Source organism: Suricata suricatta, chromosome 16, assembly GCF_006229205.1.
Source record: "Suricata suricatta isolate VVHF042 chromosome 16, meerkat_22Aug2017_6uvM2_HiC, whole genome shotgun sequence".
In the NCBI taxonomy this organism is placed as follows: Eukaryota; Metazoa; Chordata; class Mammalia; order Carnivora; family Herpestidae; genus Suricata; species Suricata suricatta.
In genome coordinates this window covers 53018302-53038405 of record NC_043715.1, presented here as the reverse complement: position 1 = coordinate 53038405, position 20104 = coordinate 53018302, and the positions used below count along the sequence as shown (strand labels likewise).

Below are 20104 nucleotides of genomic sequence, written 5' to 3'. Positions count from 1 at the left end.
TCACCTTCTCGGCCAGTCCTGAGAAGAGTTCTGGGCAGGCCCTTGTTTCTGAGAAGCTAAGCAGGTGATGCACTGCCCCTGGTGAATGTTGCAAATTCGGGGCCCAGTGGGTCAAGTGGCCTGGAAATGAGGTGAAATCAAGAGATTTCCAAAGCTTCTCACCGTCTTGGGCCTTCCCTCGTAAGACACAAAAAAAGGGGACACCCGTCATAGGGCAGTAGGTGGGGACCTGGCTGCTCCCTTCAAGCAGCCTGGAGCGGGCGCTGCAAGATGACGTCACAGAGGCCGAGCCCGGCGCCAGATTCCGGGTCTCGGGAATGACGCGCGCTGGCCCTTGTCGGCCGCCGTCCGCTACGTTCTGAGGGTCTGTCAGCGGCTGAGGTGGACTCGGTGGTCTGTGGACCCAGAGGCAAAGCGTTTAGAGAAGTGGTAGCGTGGTTTTCACCAGTGGTGGGGAGCGAGGCCATCGCCAGGTCAGTGTCGGGTTTGGGCGTGTTTCGGGACCAGGGAGAGCTAGCTGGGTTTTGGGGTTTTTTTTCTTTTCTTTTTTTTGTTTCGTTTTGTTTTTTTATGGTCCCGAAGCATTTGGGGGTCCGTGTTGGGGGGAAGTGAGTGGGACTTCTCGCTGGTTCTGTGTTGGAGGATCACGGGAGGTTGCGGGTTGGGTCGAGCGCTTGGGGAGAGTAGCCGGTGTCTGTGGTTGGGGGAAGCGGGAGTCGTGTCCGTGTTGGTGACAGTGTTTGGGGAGTTCCGTTGTTGATGCTTTTCACATCCTTACTTTTAAAGATGGGGTTTCTGGCCACTTGCGTCCATGTTTACTGTATATTCTTATTGAAAATATATGCTTCGTTTTATTTCCTACCCATGTAATGACATGCTCAAACTCCTGCGTACTCCAGAAAATAACTCTTGTTAAAATATAGCATATTTTACTTCTGGTGTTGGGAACAGGTTTGTGTAGCTATTGGCATGATTTTATCAGCTATTTCCGTGTTACTAACAGTCTACTACTACGTGTTATTGCTACTAGCTTATAAATCGGTTCCTTTGTATTTTCTAGTTGATTATTTTTGTTATCTGCAAATAATTTTGGCCAGGTGGCAAGTGTATGGACTGTGGAGCAAGAAGAACCTGCTTTTGCCTCTGACTCGGGTAGGTCAATGCCCGAGTCAGTTTCTTCCTTTGTGAAAAAAAGCTATCATAATTCCTAGTTCATAGCGTTGTCACGAAGATTAAATTAGCAGATGTTCTTTAAATACAGTGTAGTGCCTGGCACCTAGTCTAGTCTGAATAAATGGTAACCATGATTTATCAAGTTTTTAATCCTCTTTCTCAAATATTCACCCTCCCCAGCTTTATTGAGACATAATTGACATATAACATTCTGTAAGTTTAAGGTGTATGACTGTGTTGATTTAATATACTTATAATTGCAAAATAATTATTACCATAGGTTACCTAACACCTACCTACATCATGTCATATAATTACTATTTCTTTTATGTAGTAAAAACATTTAAGATCTACTCGCTTAGATCTTAAAGCTTTCATTTATATAATACAGTCTTAACTGTAATCACTATGCTGTATATTAAAGCCCCTCAAATCACTTTATAAAATTATTTTCATTTATATTTTCTTCTCTCTAATATTTGCTTTATAGATTGCTAGATTTCCCAGTGTATATTTCTGGAAGAAACCATACGTGTCCATAATAATTTGTTCTTTTAATATGTGGTTGGGTTTTATTTGCTAATATTTTACTTAGTATTTTTGTGTCTAGAAATAAAAAGATGTCTGGGAATTGCTTTAGAACAATCCAGTGGTAGAGGCAGATGAGTGGTGGTATAGATCATACAAAATTAGGTTTGGGTTGCTAAGTATTGAAGACACATAATAGATATGAGGAATTTGATTGTACTGTTCTTTCTTCTTTCTTTGTACATGGGGTTTAATTATCCAGTTTCTCCTTTGACTTGACATTTTTCATAATAAAATTTAAAAATACTTGCTTCTACATTTATAAGTGAAGCTGAGCTGTACTTTTCTTTAAGAGTGTCTTGCAAGTAGGAGTGCGTAGGTGAGTCAGTTAAGTGTTCAACTCTTGATTTCAGCTCAGGTCATGATCTGACAGTTCGTGGGTTGGAACTCCACATGAGGCTCGCTGCTGTCAGGATGGAGCCCGTTTCAGATCCTTTGTCCCCGCTTTCCTTGCCCCTCCCCCACTCGTGTTTTCTCTCTCTCTCTCAAAAATAAATAAATATTAAAAACTCTAAGGGGCGCCAAAGTGAGCCAGGTGGTTAAGCATTTGAATCTTGGTTTAGGCTCAGGTCATGACCTCATGGTTTATGCGTTCGAGCCCTGCATTGAGCTCTGCGTTGATGGCCTGGAGTCTGCTTGAGATTCTTTATCTGCCCTCTTCTCTCTCTCTCTCTTCCTTTTCTCTCTCAAAGATAAATAAATAAACATTTAAAAAATTTTTAAGTACTTTTCAAGGAGCACCTGGGTGGCTCAGTCAGTTAAGCATACAACTCTTGGTTTTGGCTCAGGTCATGATCGCACGGTTTGAGAATCTTAGCCCCGCACTGGGCTCTGTGCTGACTCTTTGGGATTCTCTCTCACCCCCTCTCTCTGCCCCTCCCCTGCTCATGTTCTTTCTATCTCTGTGCCTCAAAAATAAACGAACAAATAAATAAACAAAAAAATTTTCAGTATTTTTCAAGTATAACATGAAAAATAAGATCTTAATAGCATCCTAGGAGCGCCATCTCATCCTAATCCCCTTCTTCTCTAGAGGTATTCTTATCCTAAAAACAGTATATTAAATTTGCCTGGTTGTTAATTTTATGCAGATGGAATCATAGCGTACCTGTTCTTTTGTATCTGGCTTCTTTTGCTCAATATTTTGTTGTGAAATTCGCCTAAGTTGTTGCATATAGCAATAGTTCCTTTCTTTTCATTGCTGTATTGTATTCTTTGGTGCGATTATATTATTTATCCATTCTGCTCTTAACAGACATTTAGGTTGTTACTGGCTTGTATCTATTATGAATAATGCTGACAAGAACATTTTTGTACTTTTTGAAGTGTAAAAGCTGTATTGGGTATACAGTTAGTAGAATTCCTGAAGTGTAGAGTCTGCTAGATACAAGGAGAAATGACAAATGCCCAGTGATAATGGGAGGTTCTTACACCTCTCAGTGACAGAGAACAAGGAGAGAAAAAGCTAGAAGGCTATAGTTTAACAATGGTCAGCAAACTTTCTGTAAAGGGCAGTGAGAAAGTAAACATGTTAGCCTCTGCAGGCCAGATGGTCTGTCTGCACCTGCTCAACTCTGCCATCGTAAGATGCAAGTAGCCGTAGAGAACACATAAACACTTGGGTATGGCCATGTTCTGGAAAAACATTATTTACAAAATCAGGTCACCAACCTACATAGTGCTAACCCTTGAACAATTAGAATAACATGATTAACAACCACAACGAAAAGAATAACATGATTGACAAACTTGACTGATGTAAAACACTCCACCGACAATTTTCCTCAAATCCACATACAACATTTATAAAAAGTTAGTATATGGGCGCCTGGTGACTCAGTCGATTAAGCCTCCAACTTCGGCTCAGCTCAGATCTCACGTTCGTGGGTTCGAGCCCCGCGTCGGGCTCTGTGCAGACAGCTAGCTCAGAGCCTGGAGCCTGCTTCCGGTTCTGTGTCTCCTCCTCTCTCTGCCCCTCCCCCTCTCATGCTCTGTCTCTCTCTGTATCAAAAATAAATAAAACATTAAAAACAAAAAAAAAGTAGTACCAAGATTTTTTTCCTCACAGAGTTATTAAAATAAATTTTATTAAAAAAATAAAATAAAAAGTTAGTATATGGTAGCCTATAAAGCCAGTCTAAACAAATTTCAAAGGATTGAAACCATTTGGAATATTTTCTCTCACTACAGTGTAATTAAGCTTATAAAGCAACACCAAAATGCTAACTAGAAAAATCCTCATTTTGAGGCTCGTGCGTGGCTCAGTCGGCTAAGTGTCCTATTCTTGATTTTGGCTCAGGCCATGATCTCCCAGTTGTGAGTTCGAGCCCCACATCAGACTCTACACTCTTAGCGTGGAGCCTGCTTGCGATTCTCTCTCTCCCTCTCTCTCTGTCCCTGCCCTACCCATGCTTGCTCTCTCTTAAAATAAATAAATAAACACTTAAGAAAAGAAGGAAGGATGAAAATAAATATATAAGCAAACATTTATTTATACAGTTCTCTTTTTTCTAAAAAAAATCTAGTGATTAGTATTCTGAAATGCTGGTTTCATACAATTAGTAGAGAAATATTTCCTACTTTTCTGTGATCTGTGAGAGTTTATATAGTACCAGAATCATCTGTACTGTAAACTTTAGGTAGAAGTCATCGGGCCCTGATGACTTTTTTCTTTTTAACTTTTTTTTTTCTTGGAAATTCAGAGTTGAGAGAACATTACAATTGATGCCCGTCACTCAGCTTCCACAGTTATCAACGCGTGGCCGGTCAGATTCATCATGCCTCTGCCACTCCTCCTTTTTTTCTGGAGAATTTCATAGCACATCCAAGCCTCTTGTCCTTTAACTTGTAAATATTCTATTGTGCATCTCTAACTGATAAGGTCATTAAAAAGATTTATAACCAGTAGGCCATTTTCAAATGTATCGAAATGAATAATTCTTTTATTTGATCCAAGACCCAGTGCATATCCATTTTTTTTCTGATATTGACAGTGTTGCCCTTAACATTGGATTGTTTGACTTATGACCCGAATATTGTGCATTACTTTTTCTTCTTATATCTCTTAGGTCTCTGTTATTTTTTAACATCCCTCCTTCATTTCCTTTTTTCTTCCTTTTACATCTCAGCATGTTGCAGTAAGTACACAGTCTTTCTTAATGAAAGACTCGTGCCAAAATAGTTAACCAGGGATGTCATCAGACTTCTTAAGTCCAACTACCCAGCTTATAAGAAAAGTTTAGTGGCGGTGGGGAAAAACAGGTTAAACCATAGCATGGTAAAGCACTCAGCCAGATTCTGCAGCTAGAGTATCTTATGGTCCAGGGAACTTGTTTTTTTTCTGTCCTCCCTTCATTTCTTATCAAGCATATGTGACTATTGATTCACAGTGATTTGCAACATCTTTGTTTTTATTTCAAGTGGAGATTTTTTTTAATTTAAAAATATTTAATTTTTAAAAATCCTGCAGTTTTGCAGAAAAAAAATGTTCCCAATCTACAGAGCCAGCTATAACAATGATTAACATTGTTATATTTATTTTTATAAGTGTGTATAAACACCCACACACAGATATAGATGTATTGCTTCACTTTGGCAGAAATACAGGATCATGTTACATACATAATGAGCAGAAATGTGCTTTGTTCACTGAGCTGTATGGTGTGCTCATTTTTTATTTCAAGAAACATGTATTAACATATTAAATAATCACATAATATTCCATTAGGTGGAATATAATTATTCATTCAATTAATCCTTTATCAGTGGACCTAAACAGTACCTCACGGGTTTCTACACACCCCGATCCTTAAGTTCAATAATTTGCTAGAACAAAGAGGTACGTAGGGTAAGGCCCAAAAGGATCCTGAGCACAGGAGCTTGTGTCCCTATGGATTTGGGGTATACCACCCTCTTGGCACCTCAAAGTGTCCACGAACTCAGAAGCCTTCCAAACCCTGTAATTTAGGAGATGATCGAGTTCAATCTCTAGTCCTTCTCTGCTTCCCAGAGGTTCCAGGGGTGAGGCTGAAAGTTCCAACCCTCTCATCATGCCTGGGTCTTCCTGCGGACCAGCTCCCATCCTGAGGCTATCTAGGGACCCCCAGTCACCAATAATCTCATTGGCAAATAAAAGCTACTCTTGTCTCTCCAGAAAGCCCAGGGATTTTAGAAGCCTGGAATCTGGGACAAATGACAAATATCTATTTCCCATTGTACCCTGAGTCTAAGGACTCATTCCTAGGGTATTATAAGTTTGGAACAAACAGAATACTGTATTTTATGAACTGCTTTTTCAATATCAATTTAGGCTTTTTCCCGCTAACCTATTAATTTATTTAGTGGCTACTCTTGGCTGCCAACCTGCCATCTATTCCCCTTAAAAAAAAAATCCCTATTTTATTTAGACATCCATCCATCTGGGAACTTGACCCTAACATCAGTTCAGTAGGAAATGCAGATTAGTCCTACCAGTCAGGGTAGGTCCATTGCCATTCTCAGCTTCATTGCTGTGTTCCAGGCATGAACGTTTGATGCAGCTCTGATCCGTTAAGTGTGAGGGAAAGTCTGCCAAGGAACTTCTAGGAAACAGTTGGTTCCTTGATCTCCAATCCTAGGGCTCTCAGTTGTAAACTCATTTAGTAACCCCCTTCCTGCTTCTTTCCTGTCCATACGGAGTTCCACATTTGAGTTATATACCATCCTTTCTAGGCTGGCACTGCAGGGAGACTAGACTGAAGGGCCAAGATTGGGACAAAGTGTTGTCGGGACTGGACTTGGGGTGGCAGGTACACTTGTTCACCAGTGTGTTTACCGGTTGGCCGAAGAATGGGTCAGAGATGAGCTCTCTGGGTGTGGAGGAATTAGGAGAGCCAGAGAGTCTTTGAGAATAATTTGCTGCCTTGTCGGGTGAAAGCAGAATTCAGATTGACTTCATGGTGTTGGTGTCCTCAGAGTGTGGGTTTCCAGTTTCCAGCATGGCTCCAGGGCCTGGCCCTTGGGGAGACTGGTCTCTGATCTGCTACTACTGAGGCAAGGATGGGGCTCCTTTGCTCTCCTGCTTATGTGGAAGGCGCTGGCTGGGTGTGCACAGCAAATATTACAAGAGATGGTTGCAGGGCTCTGTTTTTGTAACTGTGACCACACAGCCACTCCTCAGTATGGACACTAGGGAGTAAAGTTCATAAAGTGCATGAGAAGGAGAAAAAAACTGTATCATGATGCTGTTGGAAAAGGGATATGTCATAAAGTAGAGACGCAGATGTGGATCCAGATTCCCACATTGCTACTCAGGAAGGATGTTAATCTGGACAACACACTCCACCTGACCAAGCCTCAGCTTACTCGTGCTTCAAATGGAGATAATGCTTGCCTTATAGAGTAGGATTGGGGCTTAAACAAGACAGTGGTCATGATTTGTAAAGTACCTTGGTCTTCAAATGGGATAATTGTCCCAGTGCAATAAACATAAATTTTAGGGAAGTGTGGTTTTAAGGCAGTTTCCAGAGTCACCACTTATATACATGATCTTTCCTAAAATTGGTCTGTATAAGAATTTGACAAGATCATGACAAGATCATGAACTCTGTTCTTCTCCCATCTCTTTCACGTCCATTCTTGTCCAACTTTGCCAAAAAAAAAAAAAAAAAGTGGGGGGAACATTCCTCTCACTCATTCCATGTCTTCCTATGGAGCTTGGCCTCATGAGGTAAAAGCTTCCTGGGTGTTAGAGACACAGGAAATGTTGGCGCCTGTTAGAGTGAGTCCCCACAGCAAGAGAAAGCTGTGGTCCTAGGTGCATGTCCTCTTACCATTGAATTTGCTCTTGAATCCACAGGTTCTAGTCCAGGGGAACAAGGCATTATTGGTACTAGAAGGAGGAGGTTCCAGGCCTGGGAGATCATCATTTCTGGCAGCAGCCTGACCTGAGATTTCTTGACCGTAACTTCCGGGCAGACCCAGAGCAGACGGAAGACAGAGCATATCCTGGAGTTTCTAGCCTTTCCTAAGAACAAGAGAAAATGACCAAGGCCCAGGTGAGGTTTGTTGTACCTTTCTGTCCTTCATTTCCCAGTGGATTTGTGGAAGCTTCTAAAAGTCTGGTAAAATGAGACACTATATGTTGATAAAAGTCAAGCTCTGTCAGAAAATAAGTTGAGGCTATAATCTTCAAATCTGGGAAGCAAAGGATATATAGGGGTCCAGGGGTCCATACGGAGTCCTGAAGGATGGGAGGTAAATGACCGTGTAAGACCTTGTGGGCTGCCTTGTCTTTGAATTTGTGTCTCCTCCTCTGGGCAGCGAAAATATAAGAAAAAACATGAATAGTTACATGATGTGCAGTGTCGGTGAGGAGAGAGCAAACCACTTCTTCAGGGAAAGTGATTTCATTGCTCTGAGAGCTTAAGAAATTTCTTTTCCTAGCTCTTCAGAGAGATTTTGTGGTAGACAGTGTCCTCAATATCAACTATGTAATAAAGGCATAGGATGCTTCCTTTGTTTTTTTTTTTTTTTCTTATTATGTTCTTCAGAGTAAACTCAGGGGCTAATGCAGGAGTAGAACTTGATTGGACAGAATTCTTCAAAAGCAGTGCACCTTCCAGCAGTCCACCCTTTACCCAGGAATAAAGCCTGGCTTCTTTAATAGAATGAATGGGATACTTGACCTTTGAGAGGTCCTCCATGAAGAATTCTGCTCTTTCGAGGAAGACAGCTAAAAGTTCTGTTCTTTGATAACAGCTTGGAGTACAGATAGTGACAGTGCTCCCTTAATACCTTTTTGTTTGTTTGTTTTTGAGAGAGAGAGAGGGAGAGAGAGGATGCATGTGCCCGCTTGCGTGCGGGGGAGGAGCAGAGAGAAAAGGGGAGACAGAGGATCCAAAGCGGGCTTGCACTGACAGCAAGACCTTTCCCCTTATACCTTCTTTTTTAATTTTTAAAAAGTTTTATAGTTCATTTATTTTTGAGAGAGAGAGACCACACAAGTGGTGAAGGAGCAGAGAGAAACGGAGACACAGAATCCAAAGCAGGCTTCAGGCTCTGAGCTGTCAGCACAGAGCACAGAGCCCAATGCAGGGCTCAAACCCACAGACTATGAGATCATGACCTGAACTGAAGTTGGACGCTTAACTGACTGAGCCTCTAAACCTTCTTAGCCACAGGTTCAGAAAAAGAAGTCAGGGGTGTCTGGGTGGCTCAGTCGGTTAAGCATCGGCTTCAGCACAGGTCATGATCTCACAGTTCGTGAGTTCGAGCCCTGCGTCGGGCTCTGTGCTGACAGCTAGCTCAGAGCCTGGAGCCTGCTTCAGATTCTGTATCTCCCTCTCTCTCTGACTCTACCCTGCTCGAGCTGTCTCTCTCTGTCTTTCAAAAAATAAATAAAAAGACATAAAAAAGAAAGAAAAAGAAGTCAGAGCCAATTATTCTTGGTTTGGACTTTATATTTTTATTTGTATTTTATTTTTTAGTTTTTTTAATGTTTATTTTTGAGAGAGAGAGAGAAAGAATGAGTGAGTGAGCATAAGTTGGGGAGGGACAAGAGAAAGGAGATACAGAATCCAAAGCAAGGGCTTGAATTCAGGAACCATGAGATCCTGACCTGAACCAAAGTCAGATGCTTAACCAACTGTGAGCCACCCAGGTGCCTGGTCTTTGTATTTTTAAATACTTAATGAGGCAGAGCTATATTTGCATGTAAAAGAGTCAAGCAAAAAGAAGTATTTGCACCAAAAGAGAATATCCCCTTTCACCTTTTCCTGCCCAACTCCCAAACCAAGGAGTAACAGATGTTAATAGTTTGGGTCTCCAACTATTTTCTTTGTATAATCTACATGTGGTAGAATATTTTATGTACATTTCTGTATGCATACATATGTGGACTTATACATATATAATTGTATATGTTCAGATTTTTTAGGGGCTCAGTCGGTTAAGCATCCGACTTTGGCTCATGACCTCATGGTTTGTGAGTTTGAGCCCTACATCTGGCTCGCTACTGTCAGCTCAGAGCCCACTTCGGATCCTCTCCCTGTCTCTCAGTCTCTCCCCAACTCTCACTCTTTCTCTCTGAAAAATAAAGAAACATTAAAAAAAATCTATGAAGATTTTTTATATGTCTGGAGGCATATTGTATATACTAGTTGAGGACTTGATTTTTTTTTCCGTTTAAGAGAATGCCTTGAAGATTGTTGATATCAACGCTGTATCTGCCAAATTGATTTTAACCTTTGCACGGTATAGTACAGCATGGAGGCACTGTCATTCATATATCCTTGTCTGCTTTTGGGGGGCGTTTAGATGATGGATAGTTCTTCACTGTTATAAACGAAGAATGAACATTTCCTCCTGCACATTTTCTCTGCAAATACTATTTTAGTACTCTATTAGGCTACGAAGAACAAATTAGTGGAATTCCATGGTGCTGTTGTGTGAATGTGATTCCACAAAATCTATATGGTGGAAGTTTACCTCCCAGGGATGATGGTATTAGGTGGTGGCGGCCTTTAGGCCAGCAGGTGGGCCCTCAACAGGGTACAGCCGTGCTGGCTCCTTGATCTGGGGTCTCCCGGCTTCCCCAACTGTGAGAAATACATTTCTGTGTTTATAAGTTGCCCAGCCTGTGGTATTTTGTCATAGCAGCCCGAGTGGACTCAGATGCACGGTCCTGTGGTGTGTGAAAAAGTCACCGTGCACAGAACTTATCACAGGAAGTTGGAACACGTTCCTGTCCCGCTTTCCTGCGTCATCTGTCCTGCCTTAGAGCGCGTCGGCATTTGTTGTTGCAGGCGCCGTTATCATTTGAGGACGTGGCCGTGGGCTTCTCCCCGGAGGAGTGGCAGCTCCTGGCCCCCGCCCAGAAGGACCTGTACCGGGACGTGATGCTGGAGAACTACAGGAACCTGGTGTCGCTGGGTGAGCACGGCTCCACAGTCAGCCGCCTTTCATTTCTCACTCAGTAGAACCTGTCGGGTCGCCGAAGTATCTCCTTGTTTGCACTGACATGTTGTAGGGTGTAGACTTTTATTCTCCTGTTTGGCCCTAGAGTGTATATGCTCTCCCTCCCCCCAGGAAAAGGATTTGACTTTACTGAAGTACCCATGATGCACAGACTTGTCTTCGGTTTTTGTAGATGCCCCAAACTTAAGTACTTGGTGCCAAGTCTTCAGTGATTCCCCCATTTTACAGGCTACCAAGCCAGCAAACCAGATTCCCTCTTCCAGTTGGAGCATGGAGGACCACCGTGGGCAGTAGGGGGAGCAGCTCCGCGGCCGCCCTGTGCAGGTGAGTGAGTGAGAGGAAGACCAGGAAAACCAGAAGTCCAGTTGGTCAGGGAAAGGTTAACGCTTTGTTGCGTGGAGAGCCTTTCTTATACCAGTCGGTGACACAATCTAATCACCAACTCCTTTCTGTATCTTTGTTCTTCGTGAGGGCTGTTCTTTGTCAGCTATGAAACGGTGAGGTCTCACCACCCCTGTCCGCCCCCCCTTTTTTATTCTCATTTCTAGATCTGAATCTGATTACAGTCTGTCTTACGTAGGACCTAGATTCTTCCTGAGTTCTCTCCTGCCTCACCTGTGCACATCTTCCTTTCTTATTTATTTGTTTTATTTACTTATATATTTATTTAGAGAGCTCACCTGTGAGTGGGGTAGGGGCAGAGGGAGAGGGAAAGAAAGAATCCCAAGCAGGCTCTGTCAGTGAGGAGTCTGATACGGGGCTCAAACTCACAAACTGTGAGATCATGACCTGAGCCAAAATCAAGAGTGGGATGCTCAACTGACTGGGCCCCCCAGGTGCCCCTCCCTTTCTTTGTCTGCAGTGTTCCCACTTCCTCTTCTCCACCTGCTTGCTTCCGAACCGATGGCCTTGCACTTGGTCCCGCTTTCATCTTCTGCGCATCGCTGCCCCTTTTGAAAGGGCTGCTCTCCCTGCCTGACAATCCACGTTCCCTGAGGTCATTTGGAAACCACACGTACCTTGTCTCCCAGGGCACCTCTGCTTCACCCTCTGCTTCTCCAACCTGCAGGTTCTATTGTCTTTTTTAACCTTCTGCTTGATTCTCTTATTGAAAGTTTCATTTGTTGTCAAGGCCTAAGCTCTCTATTCTCAGAAACTCCCAGCTCGGGAGAGTCCCAAATTGACCTCGTCTGCTAACATCTAACCTACGCCGTAATCCTCAGTGCATTGCCAGCTGCCCGTTGATGTCCTGCTCCCTTATGCGGGACCAGAGTCCTCCTTTCTCCCAGATGATGTCTTGACCATCATAGAGCATATTCTTATACACCGAAGAGTTAAACTTTCTGTAATCTGTTATTCCCAAGTGGACATCTCCCCTTCTGTAGCCTGATCTGACCTCTAGTTCTCTATTTTGCCTGCACCCAGGATAGTTACCCTGTGAAGTCCTTTTCCTTCCGCTTCAGTGCCGGAACCTGAGATCATTTTTCCTCCTGGTGAATCCTTTTATTCCTAGCACATTTTACTTGGTTTCTGCTGTACTGCTGTTCACACTGGTGCCTGGTCACTGCTGAGTTTTGCCTTGAATTTTCTGTATTTCTCTTTTAGTTCTTGGAAGTTCTCTGCTATTCGTATTAAATTTTGTTATTTGGGGGCTCCTGGCTTGTTCGGTCAGTGGAGCATGTGACTCTTGATCTTGGGGTGTGAGTTCAAGCCCCGCATTGAGTGTAGAGATTAATTAAAAATACAATTGTTAAAAAAAAAGCCTTTTTTGTTGTTTTGGAAAGGCCTTTGGAAATTGCACGCACACTCTTAATTCCCACCTCGGAGTAGGCTGTGGTCATTTAGACTTGGATTGCTCAGTTGCTACACCCACCCCCGCCCTGGCTATTTTCAGTTTTTTTGGTTAGTCCTTTTTTTTTTTTTTTTTTTGCCTTTTCTTTTGAGAGAGAGAGTATAAAGGGGAGAGAGAGGCAGAGGGAGAAGGTGAGAGAGAATCCTAAGCAGACTCCACACCCAGTGCAGAGCCTGGTGTGTGGCTTGATCTCATTGCTGTGAGATCATGACCTGAGCCAAAATCAAGAGTCAGACAGTTAACTGGCTGAGCCACTCAGGCACCCCCGGTTAGTCCCTGTTAATGGTATGGCTGCATTCCTTTGTGGGCAAGGACCATTAAAGCAGTAGAACTTAGTGAGAAAACACAAAGAGCAAGAATTGGTTAAAAAAAAACACCACCACCAAGAGGTCCACATATATTTAGAGGTTGAGAAGATATGAACCCAGCCAGTAGAGTGAAAAGTATCATGGCTCTGGGAGGAGGAGGGTCAGAAGATGTCCTAGAGGGGCGCCTCAGGCGGTTTGGCATCTGACTTCAGCTCAGGGCATGAGCTCATGGTTGTGGGTTCGAGTCCCACGTCAGGCTCTGTGCTGACAGCTCAGAGCCCGGAGCCTGCTTTGGATTCTGTGTTTCCCCCTGTCTCTGCACCTCCCCCATTCATGCTCTGTTTCTCTCTGTCTCAATAATAAATAAACATAAAAAAATTTTTTAAAAAGAAGAAGATGTCCCAGAAATAAGCAACAAACTTATTCTGAGGAGGTAGAAGTGTTATATTTTATTAAATGCCACAGGTAACACAATGTCCAGGAAACTAAGGACTGGCATGTGTGAATTTGATTGTGTTACATTTTTATATCCAAATACTACCTTCTTTTTCTGTCCCCGAAGTTCCAGCACGCACTTAGAACCCCGTCTTCCCTAACTTCTCTGTACTCCATCTAAACTGCACTGACTCAGTCATGATCGACATGTTTTAGTGTATTGTTTCCCTGGTTGGGATGAGGCTCCCTTTTCCATACAGAGCAAGGGTCCTTATCTCACTCTTCCTTACTGTGTGCAGACGCATGCTCATTCACGTGCATCTGTTCATCAGATCTTGAAAACATGTGCATCTGTTCATCAGATCTTGGTTGTTTTTTTTTTATTTTGTTTTTAAATCAGGGATATGCGTGAACTGTGGGGGCTTTTTCAAACCACTGACTTTGTCTCTTAAAATTTAGCTTCTGACTTACTAGACTTGGGAAGGGCCCTGAGCAAATGAGGTTAGACATGCTCACTAGCCCACCTGTGCTTTGATCCCTATAATAGAACTGCCACCCTAAAACAGCTCCAAAGGTTCAGTGTAATGAAGGACAGAAATACCTTCCAAGTTTCCAAAGTGTCCAGTTGCAGATAATTGACTGAGATGTCTAAGGGTCTAAAATTTTTAGCATTTGATTATGAGGCATGAGAAAATTGAGTTTTGATAAAGTGTTACAGAAAGAAGGAAGTGCTTTTTGGAAACATGATAAAATAATTTCTGCAAGAAAGATAGCAGAGTTTCAAATAAAAAATGATGGTGGAAGGCCTGTGGGTCAGTAAAAGGATTTTGGAGATGGAAATGAGGACGGCAGTGTGAGAGATTCTTAGTAGATTGGCCTGCAGGAGACTATGTGAAAGGAAATGACTGATTACTGTGGATTTTATGTTAATGATTGGCTTAGAAAGTGTGAATTTGGTTCTGTCTGATCTCTTTTTGCTATTTCTAGAAAGTCCTGGTTGATAAATAGCTGGGTAGTAGCTTCTGAACAATAGGAAGTTAGAGCTTGGAGTTCTAGAATAAGTGGGAGGAGATAAGGCAGGCCAGGGTTTTGTTCCTGGATAGAGAATGGTTCTTCAGAATCTCTTAATTGGTGCCAGAGAGGAGGTAGGAACAAAGATTAAGGAAGAAGGTGGCATTAGTTGAAAGAAAAAATTTGGGGACGAGTCTGTCAAGTAGATTATAATGGCAAATATGGGTATTACAGTAAATGGATATGGTGGCCTACTGTGCCGTCCGTTGTGTTGGCCACTGGTCACATGTGGCTGCTTAAATTTATTTAACATTAAATAAAGTTACAAATTCAGTTCTCCTGTCACTCTGGTCATCCACATTCAAGTGCTCAATAGCCACACATAGCTAGTGGGTACCATATTAGAAAACACAGATATAAAACATTGCCATTGTTGGAGAAGATTTTATTGAACAGTACAGTACACAGTTGCAGTGTGATTAAACGGAGAAGCTGTTGTTTCCACCAGTTAGTACAGCTGTGCTCTTCTCCAGGATAAGGATGGATGGCCCTAGGATCTAGTTTTAAATTCCAGATGGACGGATATGTGTCCGGATATCTTGGACTGGGTGAGGTTGTATCATTTTTACATAGCAAGTTGAAGTATTGGCTACAGTATTACTCTAAATAGGTAATTGGTATTATTGTAAAAGTTTAGTTTTGGTGTGGAGGTGGAATGAGAAGGAAAAGGTTTAGTAACAAGGTGATTGTTGACTATTTTACCTCAGTAATCTTGGGATGAGATTCTGTAGAGCCTACATTCTGATTTTGCAGGTCCAGCCCTTGGTTATGAAAACCTACATTGTTTGTTTATACGTTTGGTCAGCATTTGTTTGATGTCTCTGGATGGGATTTTCATATTCTCTTGGCATATCTGTCTCCCAAAACTCTTAAGACTTGGAATCCATGAAATTCTTGCCCAGGGCTTTCCTCTTTTTCTGTCCGTTCTTCCTACACTACCTCATCTGGTTCTGTGGAGTCCACATGTTTAAGTACTGCTCGGATACTCAACTTAAAATTCTATCTGAAGTCTGGAACCTTTCTCCACACTCCTATTGCATATTTGTTTTTGAATGTCTATGTTATCAGCCCTGATGTGGGCCTCAAAATGGGGCACGTGACTCCCCACAGGTGCCGACCCTAACTCCCTGATGGTCCTCGTGGTATTAAGTGCCACCAGCACCTATGCAGATACTTACGCCACACATGCAGGGGCTGTCCTTGGTGGTTCCCCTTTCTCCCTCTGGCCTTCATTCCTACAATGAGCCTTCTCTTTTCCTCCTGTCACTGTCCTTCCCTTCTGTACTATGTCCTTGTTTTTGTACGTTTCTCTAACTCCATTGTGATCAGTCACACTGAAGCTGCTGTTACCTCTTTTGAGCGGGAGAGAGGCAGAGAAAGAGGCGGGGGGGGGGTAGAGAATCTCAAGCAGGCTCCACGCTCAGCACAGATCCTGCCACGGGACTCAATCTCACAACCGTAAGATCACAACCTGAGCCAGTATCGAGGTGGATGCTTAGTCTACTGAGCCATCCAAGTTCCCTGGAAGCTGCTCTTACCTCTTGCCTGAACTCTGCTGTGGATCCTTGGGTATTCTTTCAGCATTTTCACCTCTTCAGTTCATTCTTCATCCAACCGCCACGTGGCTTTTGGAAATACCAATTCAGAATGGGTTGCATTCCTACCAGAAAATGTTTGGTGGCTTCCGGCCATTGCTCTTAACATAAAATCCAGTTTTTCAAAACATATTTTTTAATGTTTATTTATTGTGAGAGAGCGCACATGCACATGCAGGTGGGGAAGGGGCAGAGAGTTTGGGAGATAGAATCCCAAGCAATCTCTGTGCTGTCAAATGCAGAGCCCAGTGCTGATCTTGAACCCATGAACCTCGAGGCCATAACCAGAGCCAAAATCAAGAGTCGGATGCTTAACCAAATGAACCACCCAGGTGCCCCATACAGTGCAGTTTCTCACAAACTCTTCCTACATCATCTCTATGTTCTCAGTTCTGCCTCCCTTTCCAAACTTGTCTATTTCTATTTCATTTAAGCTAAGGATAGTCCAGGTACGCCAGCCTCTCTTGTGTTTCTTCATCATGCCTAAGTTTTTCTGCCTCTGAGTTTTGCATTGGCTGTTCCTTTTCAGAGTTATCTGTACAACATCGCTCATTGTGATGTGATGTCACCTGTGATGTCACCTTAACTTTCCTTGTCTCGTGGATGATTATTTTATTTAAGATTAACTTACCACTACTCTGTCACCTTCTTCATACACACTGTTTTTCACGCTGTAATTGTTTTATTTCTTTGGTTACTTGTTGATCCTCCCTTCCCTCCATCTTTTTCTCTCGTTACTAGAATAACAGCTCCACGGAAACAGAATATATAAGTTACTTTAGTCTGACCAATATGTTTTAATTCCAATATTCAAACACACTATTCTAATATTCTAATATCATATTCTAATATATTCCCAAACAGCAGCACATTCAATAATTGTTGGATGAACGGACCCCTCCCCTCCATCCTCGTTTGTTCTGTTCCAGTCACAGTGTGGTTCTATTTTTACTTGTCTCCATTTTGCAAGGTCCTGTTTGGAGAGAAGCCTAAGTTATATTCATTCATTGTAGACTATCTATCTATCCATTGTTGTTTCTAAAGTGCCTGTTTTTCCTTTTGCTGTTTTATAATCTCTTTTTTTCACAGAGCACAGGGTACATTTCTCTTAGACTTCGATTGTAGAGCTAGCCCAAACCATGGCTTTTATTTTTAACCTTCTTTTCCCCCTAAAATTATCATGGATGTTTTCATTGTTCTTTTTCCTAGAAGAAATATGGGAGCTTGACCATATGCAGTGGCACCCAGAAAACCAAAGCGAGATTAAAACTTTGGAAAGATGTCAGCAAAGTTATGCGCTTGGAAATAATTTCAATTTATGCAAAAGTCTTGTTCCTTTAACACAAAGACACAATAAGTTTGGTTCACATTGTAAAGGTTTGAAATCACATTCAGGTTTTGTTCTCCAGAATAGAAGATATGCAGGAGAAGAATCTGATGAGTTTAGTGGATATGGGAAATCCTCTCTCGGCATCCCACAGGATACAACTCTTACTGGAATTAAATGTACTAAATCACAGCTCGGTGAACATCAAAAACCGTATACAGAAGAGAAACCACATGAATGTGGTGAATGTGGGAAGGCCTTCTCCAGGAAGGCACAGCTCATTAGACATCAGAGAACTGAAAGAGGAGAGAAGCCCCATGGGTGCAGTGAATGTGGGAAGACATTCATGAGGAAGATTCAGCTCACTGAACACCAGAGAACTCATACTGGCGAGAAGCCTCATGAATGCAATGAATGTGGGAAAGCATTCTCCAGGAAGGCACAGCTTATGGTACATCAGAGAACTCATACAGGAGAGAAACCCTATGGATGCAAGGAGTGTGGAAAAGCCTTCAGCAGGAAGTGCTGGCTCAATAGACACCAGCGATCTCACACTGGAGAGAAGCTCTATGGATGCAGTGTGTGTGGGAAAGCCTTTTCCCAGAAGGCTTACCTCATTGCACATCAGAGACTTCACACAGGAGAGAAGCCTTATGAATGCCGTGAATGTGGAAGAACTTTCTTTTTTAAGTCAGACCTGACCAAGCATCAGAGAATTCACACAGGAGAGAAGCCGTATGAATGCAGTGAGTGCGAAAAAGCCTTCAGGAGCAAGTCAAAGCTCATTCAGCATCAGCGAACTCATACTGGAGAGAGACCCTACGCATGCAGTGAATGTGGCAAAGCCTTTGCCCACATGTCAGTCCTCATTAAACATAAGAAAACTCACACAAGGGAGAAAGCTATAGATTCACTGAAAATGGAGAAACCTTCCTCAGGGAGTCACCGCTCTTTATACATGAGTGAACTTGCACAGGAGCAAAACCAGATGAACACAGTACCTGCAGAAATACCTTCTTCAGGAGCGCAGCCCTTGTTAAACCTCAGTGAGCTCCTCGTGGGTAGAAATGTAGTGTTTGTGGAGCAGCCTTTTCTAAGAAGTCAGGCCTCAGTAGCCAATCGGGAATTTGCACAGGGAATAAGCCTTGAAAATGCAGTGAATGTGACCACACCGTCTGTAATAAATTATGTATTATATGTTACAGACATTGTGTAGGAAAGAAAATCCTCTGGTACCAGGATGTATCTGATACCAGAAAAACCTTTAGTAAGAATCCTCCAAACATTCTGTCAGAGCTCATTTTGGGCAGAGATGCTATGGCGGCAGTGGTGGCAAAGGCTACGTCTGTGAGAATTCAGACTTATTAGATATCCATGAAATCCCAGTGCATGGAATGAAGCTATTTGTGGGGAAGCCTTTTCCTGAAGGTGATTATATCCATTGGTATCAAAGAATTCCCACAGGACCAGAACATGAGGTGATGTTGTTTTCAATGATAAGTTGTACCTCTTCACATGCCAGAGAAGTGTAGAAAGACACCACCAGAGACACTCAATACAGACCTTTTTAGTAAAATGTGGAAGAACCCATAGAAAAGAGAAACCCATGAATGCAATAAAAGATAGAAATTTTATCACCAAACTAACTCATGTGTCACAATTTTATACCTTGAGAATCTGGAAAAGACTTCTCTAATAAATGAAATCTTGGACACCAGGAATTGCGTTATGTACCAAAAACCTATGAATATGATGAATATGGAGATACAAGTGTATTAGTTTCTTATGGCTTCTGTAACAAATTACCATAAATTTCATGGCTTAAAATAAGGCAAATGTATTATCTTACAGTTCTGGAGGTCTGAAGTCTGAAATGCATCTCACTGGGCTAAAAGCAAGGTGTTGGCAGGACTGCATTTCCTTCTAGGGGAACCCTCCAGGGTTCTCTTTGTCCTTCCAGCTTCTAGAAGCTGCCCAAATCTGTGGCTTGCAGGCCCCTTCCACCTTCAAAGCCAGCAATGGCCACCAACTCTTCCATCACTCTGGCACTGCCTCCTGCCTCCCTCTCCCACATTTAAGGACCTGTGTGACTACTTTGGGCCCGCCCAGATAATCCAGGATAACCTTCCTATTTTAAAATCAGCTAATTAGCAACCTTGCCTTATTTTGTGACATATTCAGAGGTCCTGGAGATTAAGATGTGGTTATCTTTGGGGGGCCATTATCGTGCCTATGGCAGACCACCATCTGGCACCCAGTGATCTGTGTCCATACCACATGGAAGACACACTCGCTCTATCCCAGCACCTCCAAATGTCTCAAACTATTAACAGAATCAACTCAAGGTCCAAAAATCCCACCTAAATCTTATCAGCTCAGAAGCTCTAAATCAAGCATTGGGTGAGGCTCTGCCTACAGATTGTCCTGAGGCACAGGTCCTCTCTGACCATGAGCCTGTGAACTCCAGAAACAAGTCATATGGCCCAAAATACCTAATTGCATCTTTTACTTCAAATGCCATGTACTTTGTAGCATATCATATTTACAGGTTCTGGGGATTAAGACATGGACATCTTTGGGAGGCCATTTAGTCTACCACAAAAACATTATGTTCCAGAGAATTCATACTACAGTAAATTCCTACCTAGCTATTAAATAAATCTAGAGATGCATGTTCCCAGAGAAGGAATTATCTTTAGTTATCATGGTCCAAATACAGTAACTTTTCCCCCCCCCAAATCAAGAAATCTTGTGTCATCAGATGTGACTTTTTTCCTCCTGAAATCACAGTCCAAATACA

At 42.5% G+C, this 20104-nt stretch overlaps 1 protein-coding gene and 1 long non-coding RNA gene across 6 annotated transcripts in view; one reads left to right on the top strand and one right to left on the bottom strand.

Annotated features, from left to right (window-relative positions):
- Positions 1-251, bottom strand: part of LOC115281218 — a 36526-nt gene extending 36275 nt beyond the window's left edge. For both annotated transcript variants that reach the window (XR_003904167.1, XR_003904166.1), the window contains exon 1: positions 5-251. This is a non-coding gene — a long non-coding RNA (uncharacterized LOC115281218). The remainder of the gene's footprint in view (positions 1-4) is intronic.
- A 49-nt stretch (positions 252-300) lies between these two features.
- LOC115281190 (zinc finger protein 577-like) overlaps positions 301-20104 on the top strand; it is a 35245-nt gene continuing 15441 nt past the window's right edge. Inside the window, exons 1-5 of one of the 4 annotated variants that reach the window (XM_029926523.1) lie at positions 301-473; positions 1098-1152; positions 7598-7796; positions 10545-10671; positions 10945-11040. In XM_029926523.1, the coding sequence (XP_029782383.1) occupies positions 7782-7796; positions 10545-10671; positions 10945-11040 (238 nt within the window). In that variant the 5' untranslated portion in view covers positions 301-473; positions 1098-1152; positions 7598-7781. Of the gene's footprint in view, positions 474-1097; positions 1153-7597; positions 7797-10544; positions 10672-10944; positions 11041-17186; positions 19022-20104 lie in introns of those variants that run through there. The other 3 variants (XM_029926525.1, XM_029926524.1, XM_029926522.1) reach the window with 3 other exon arrangements.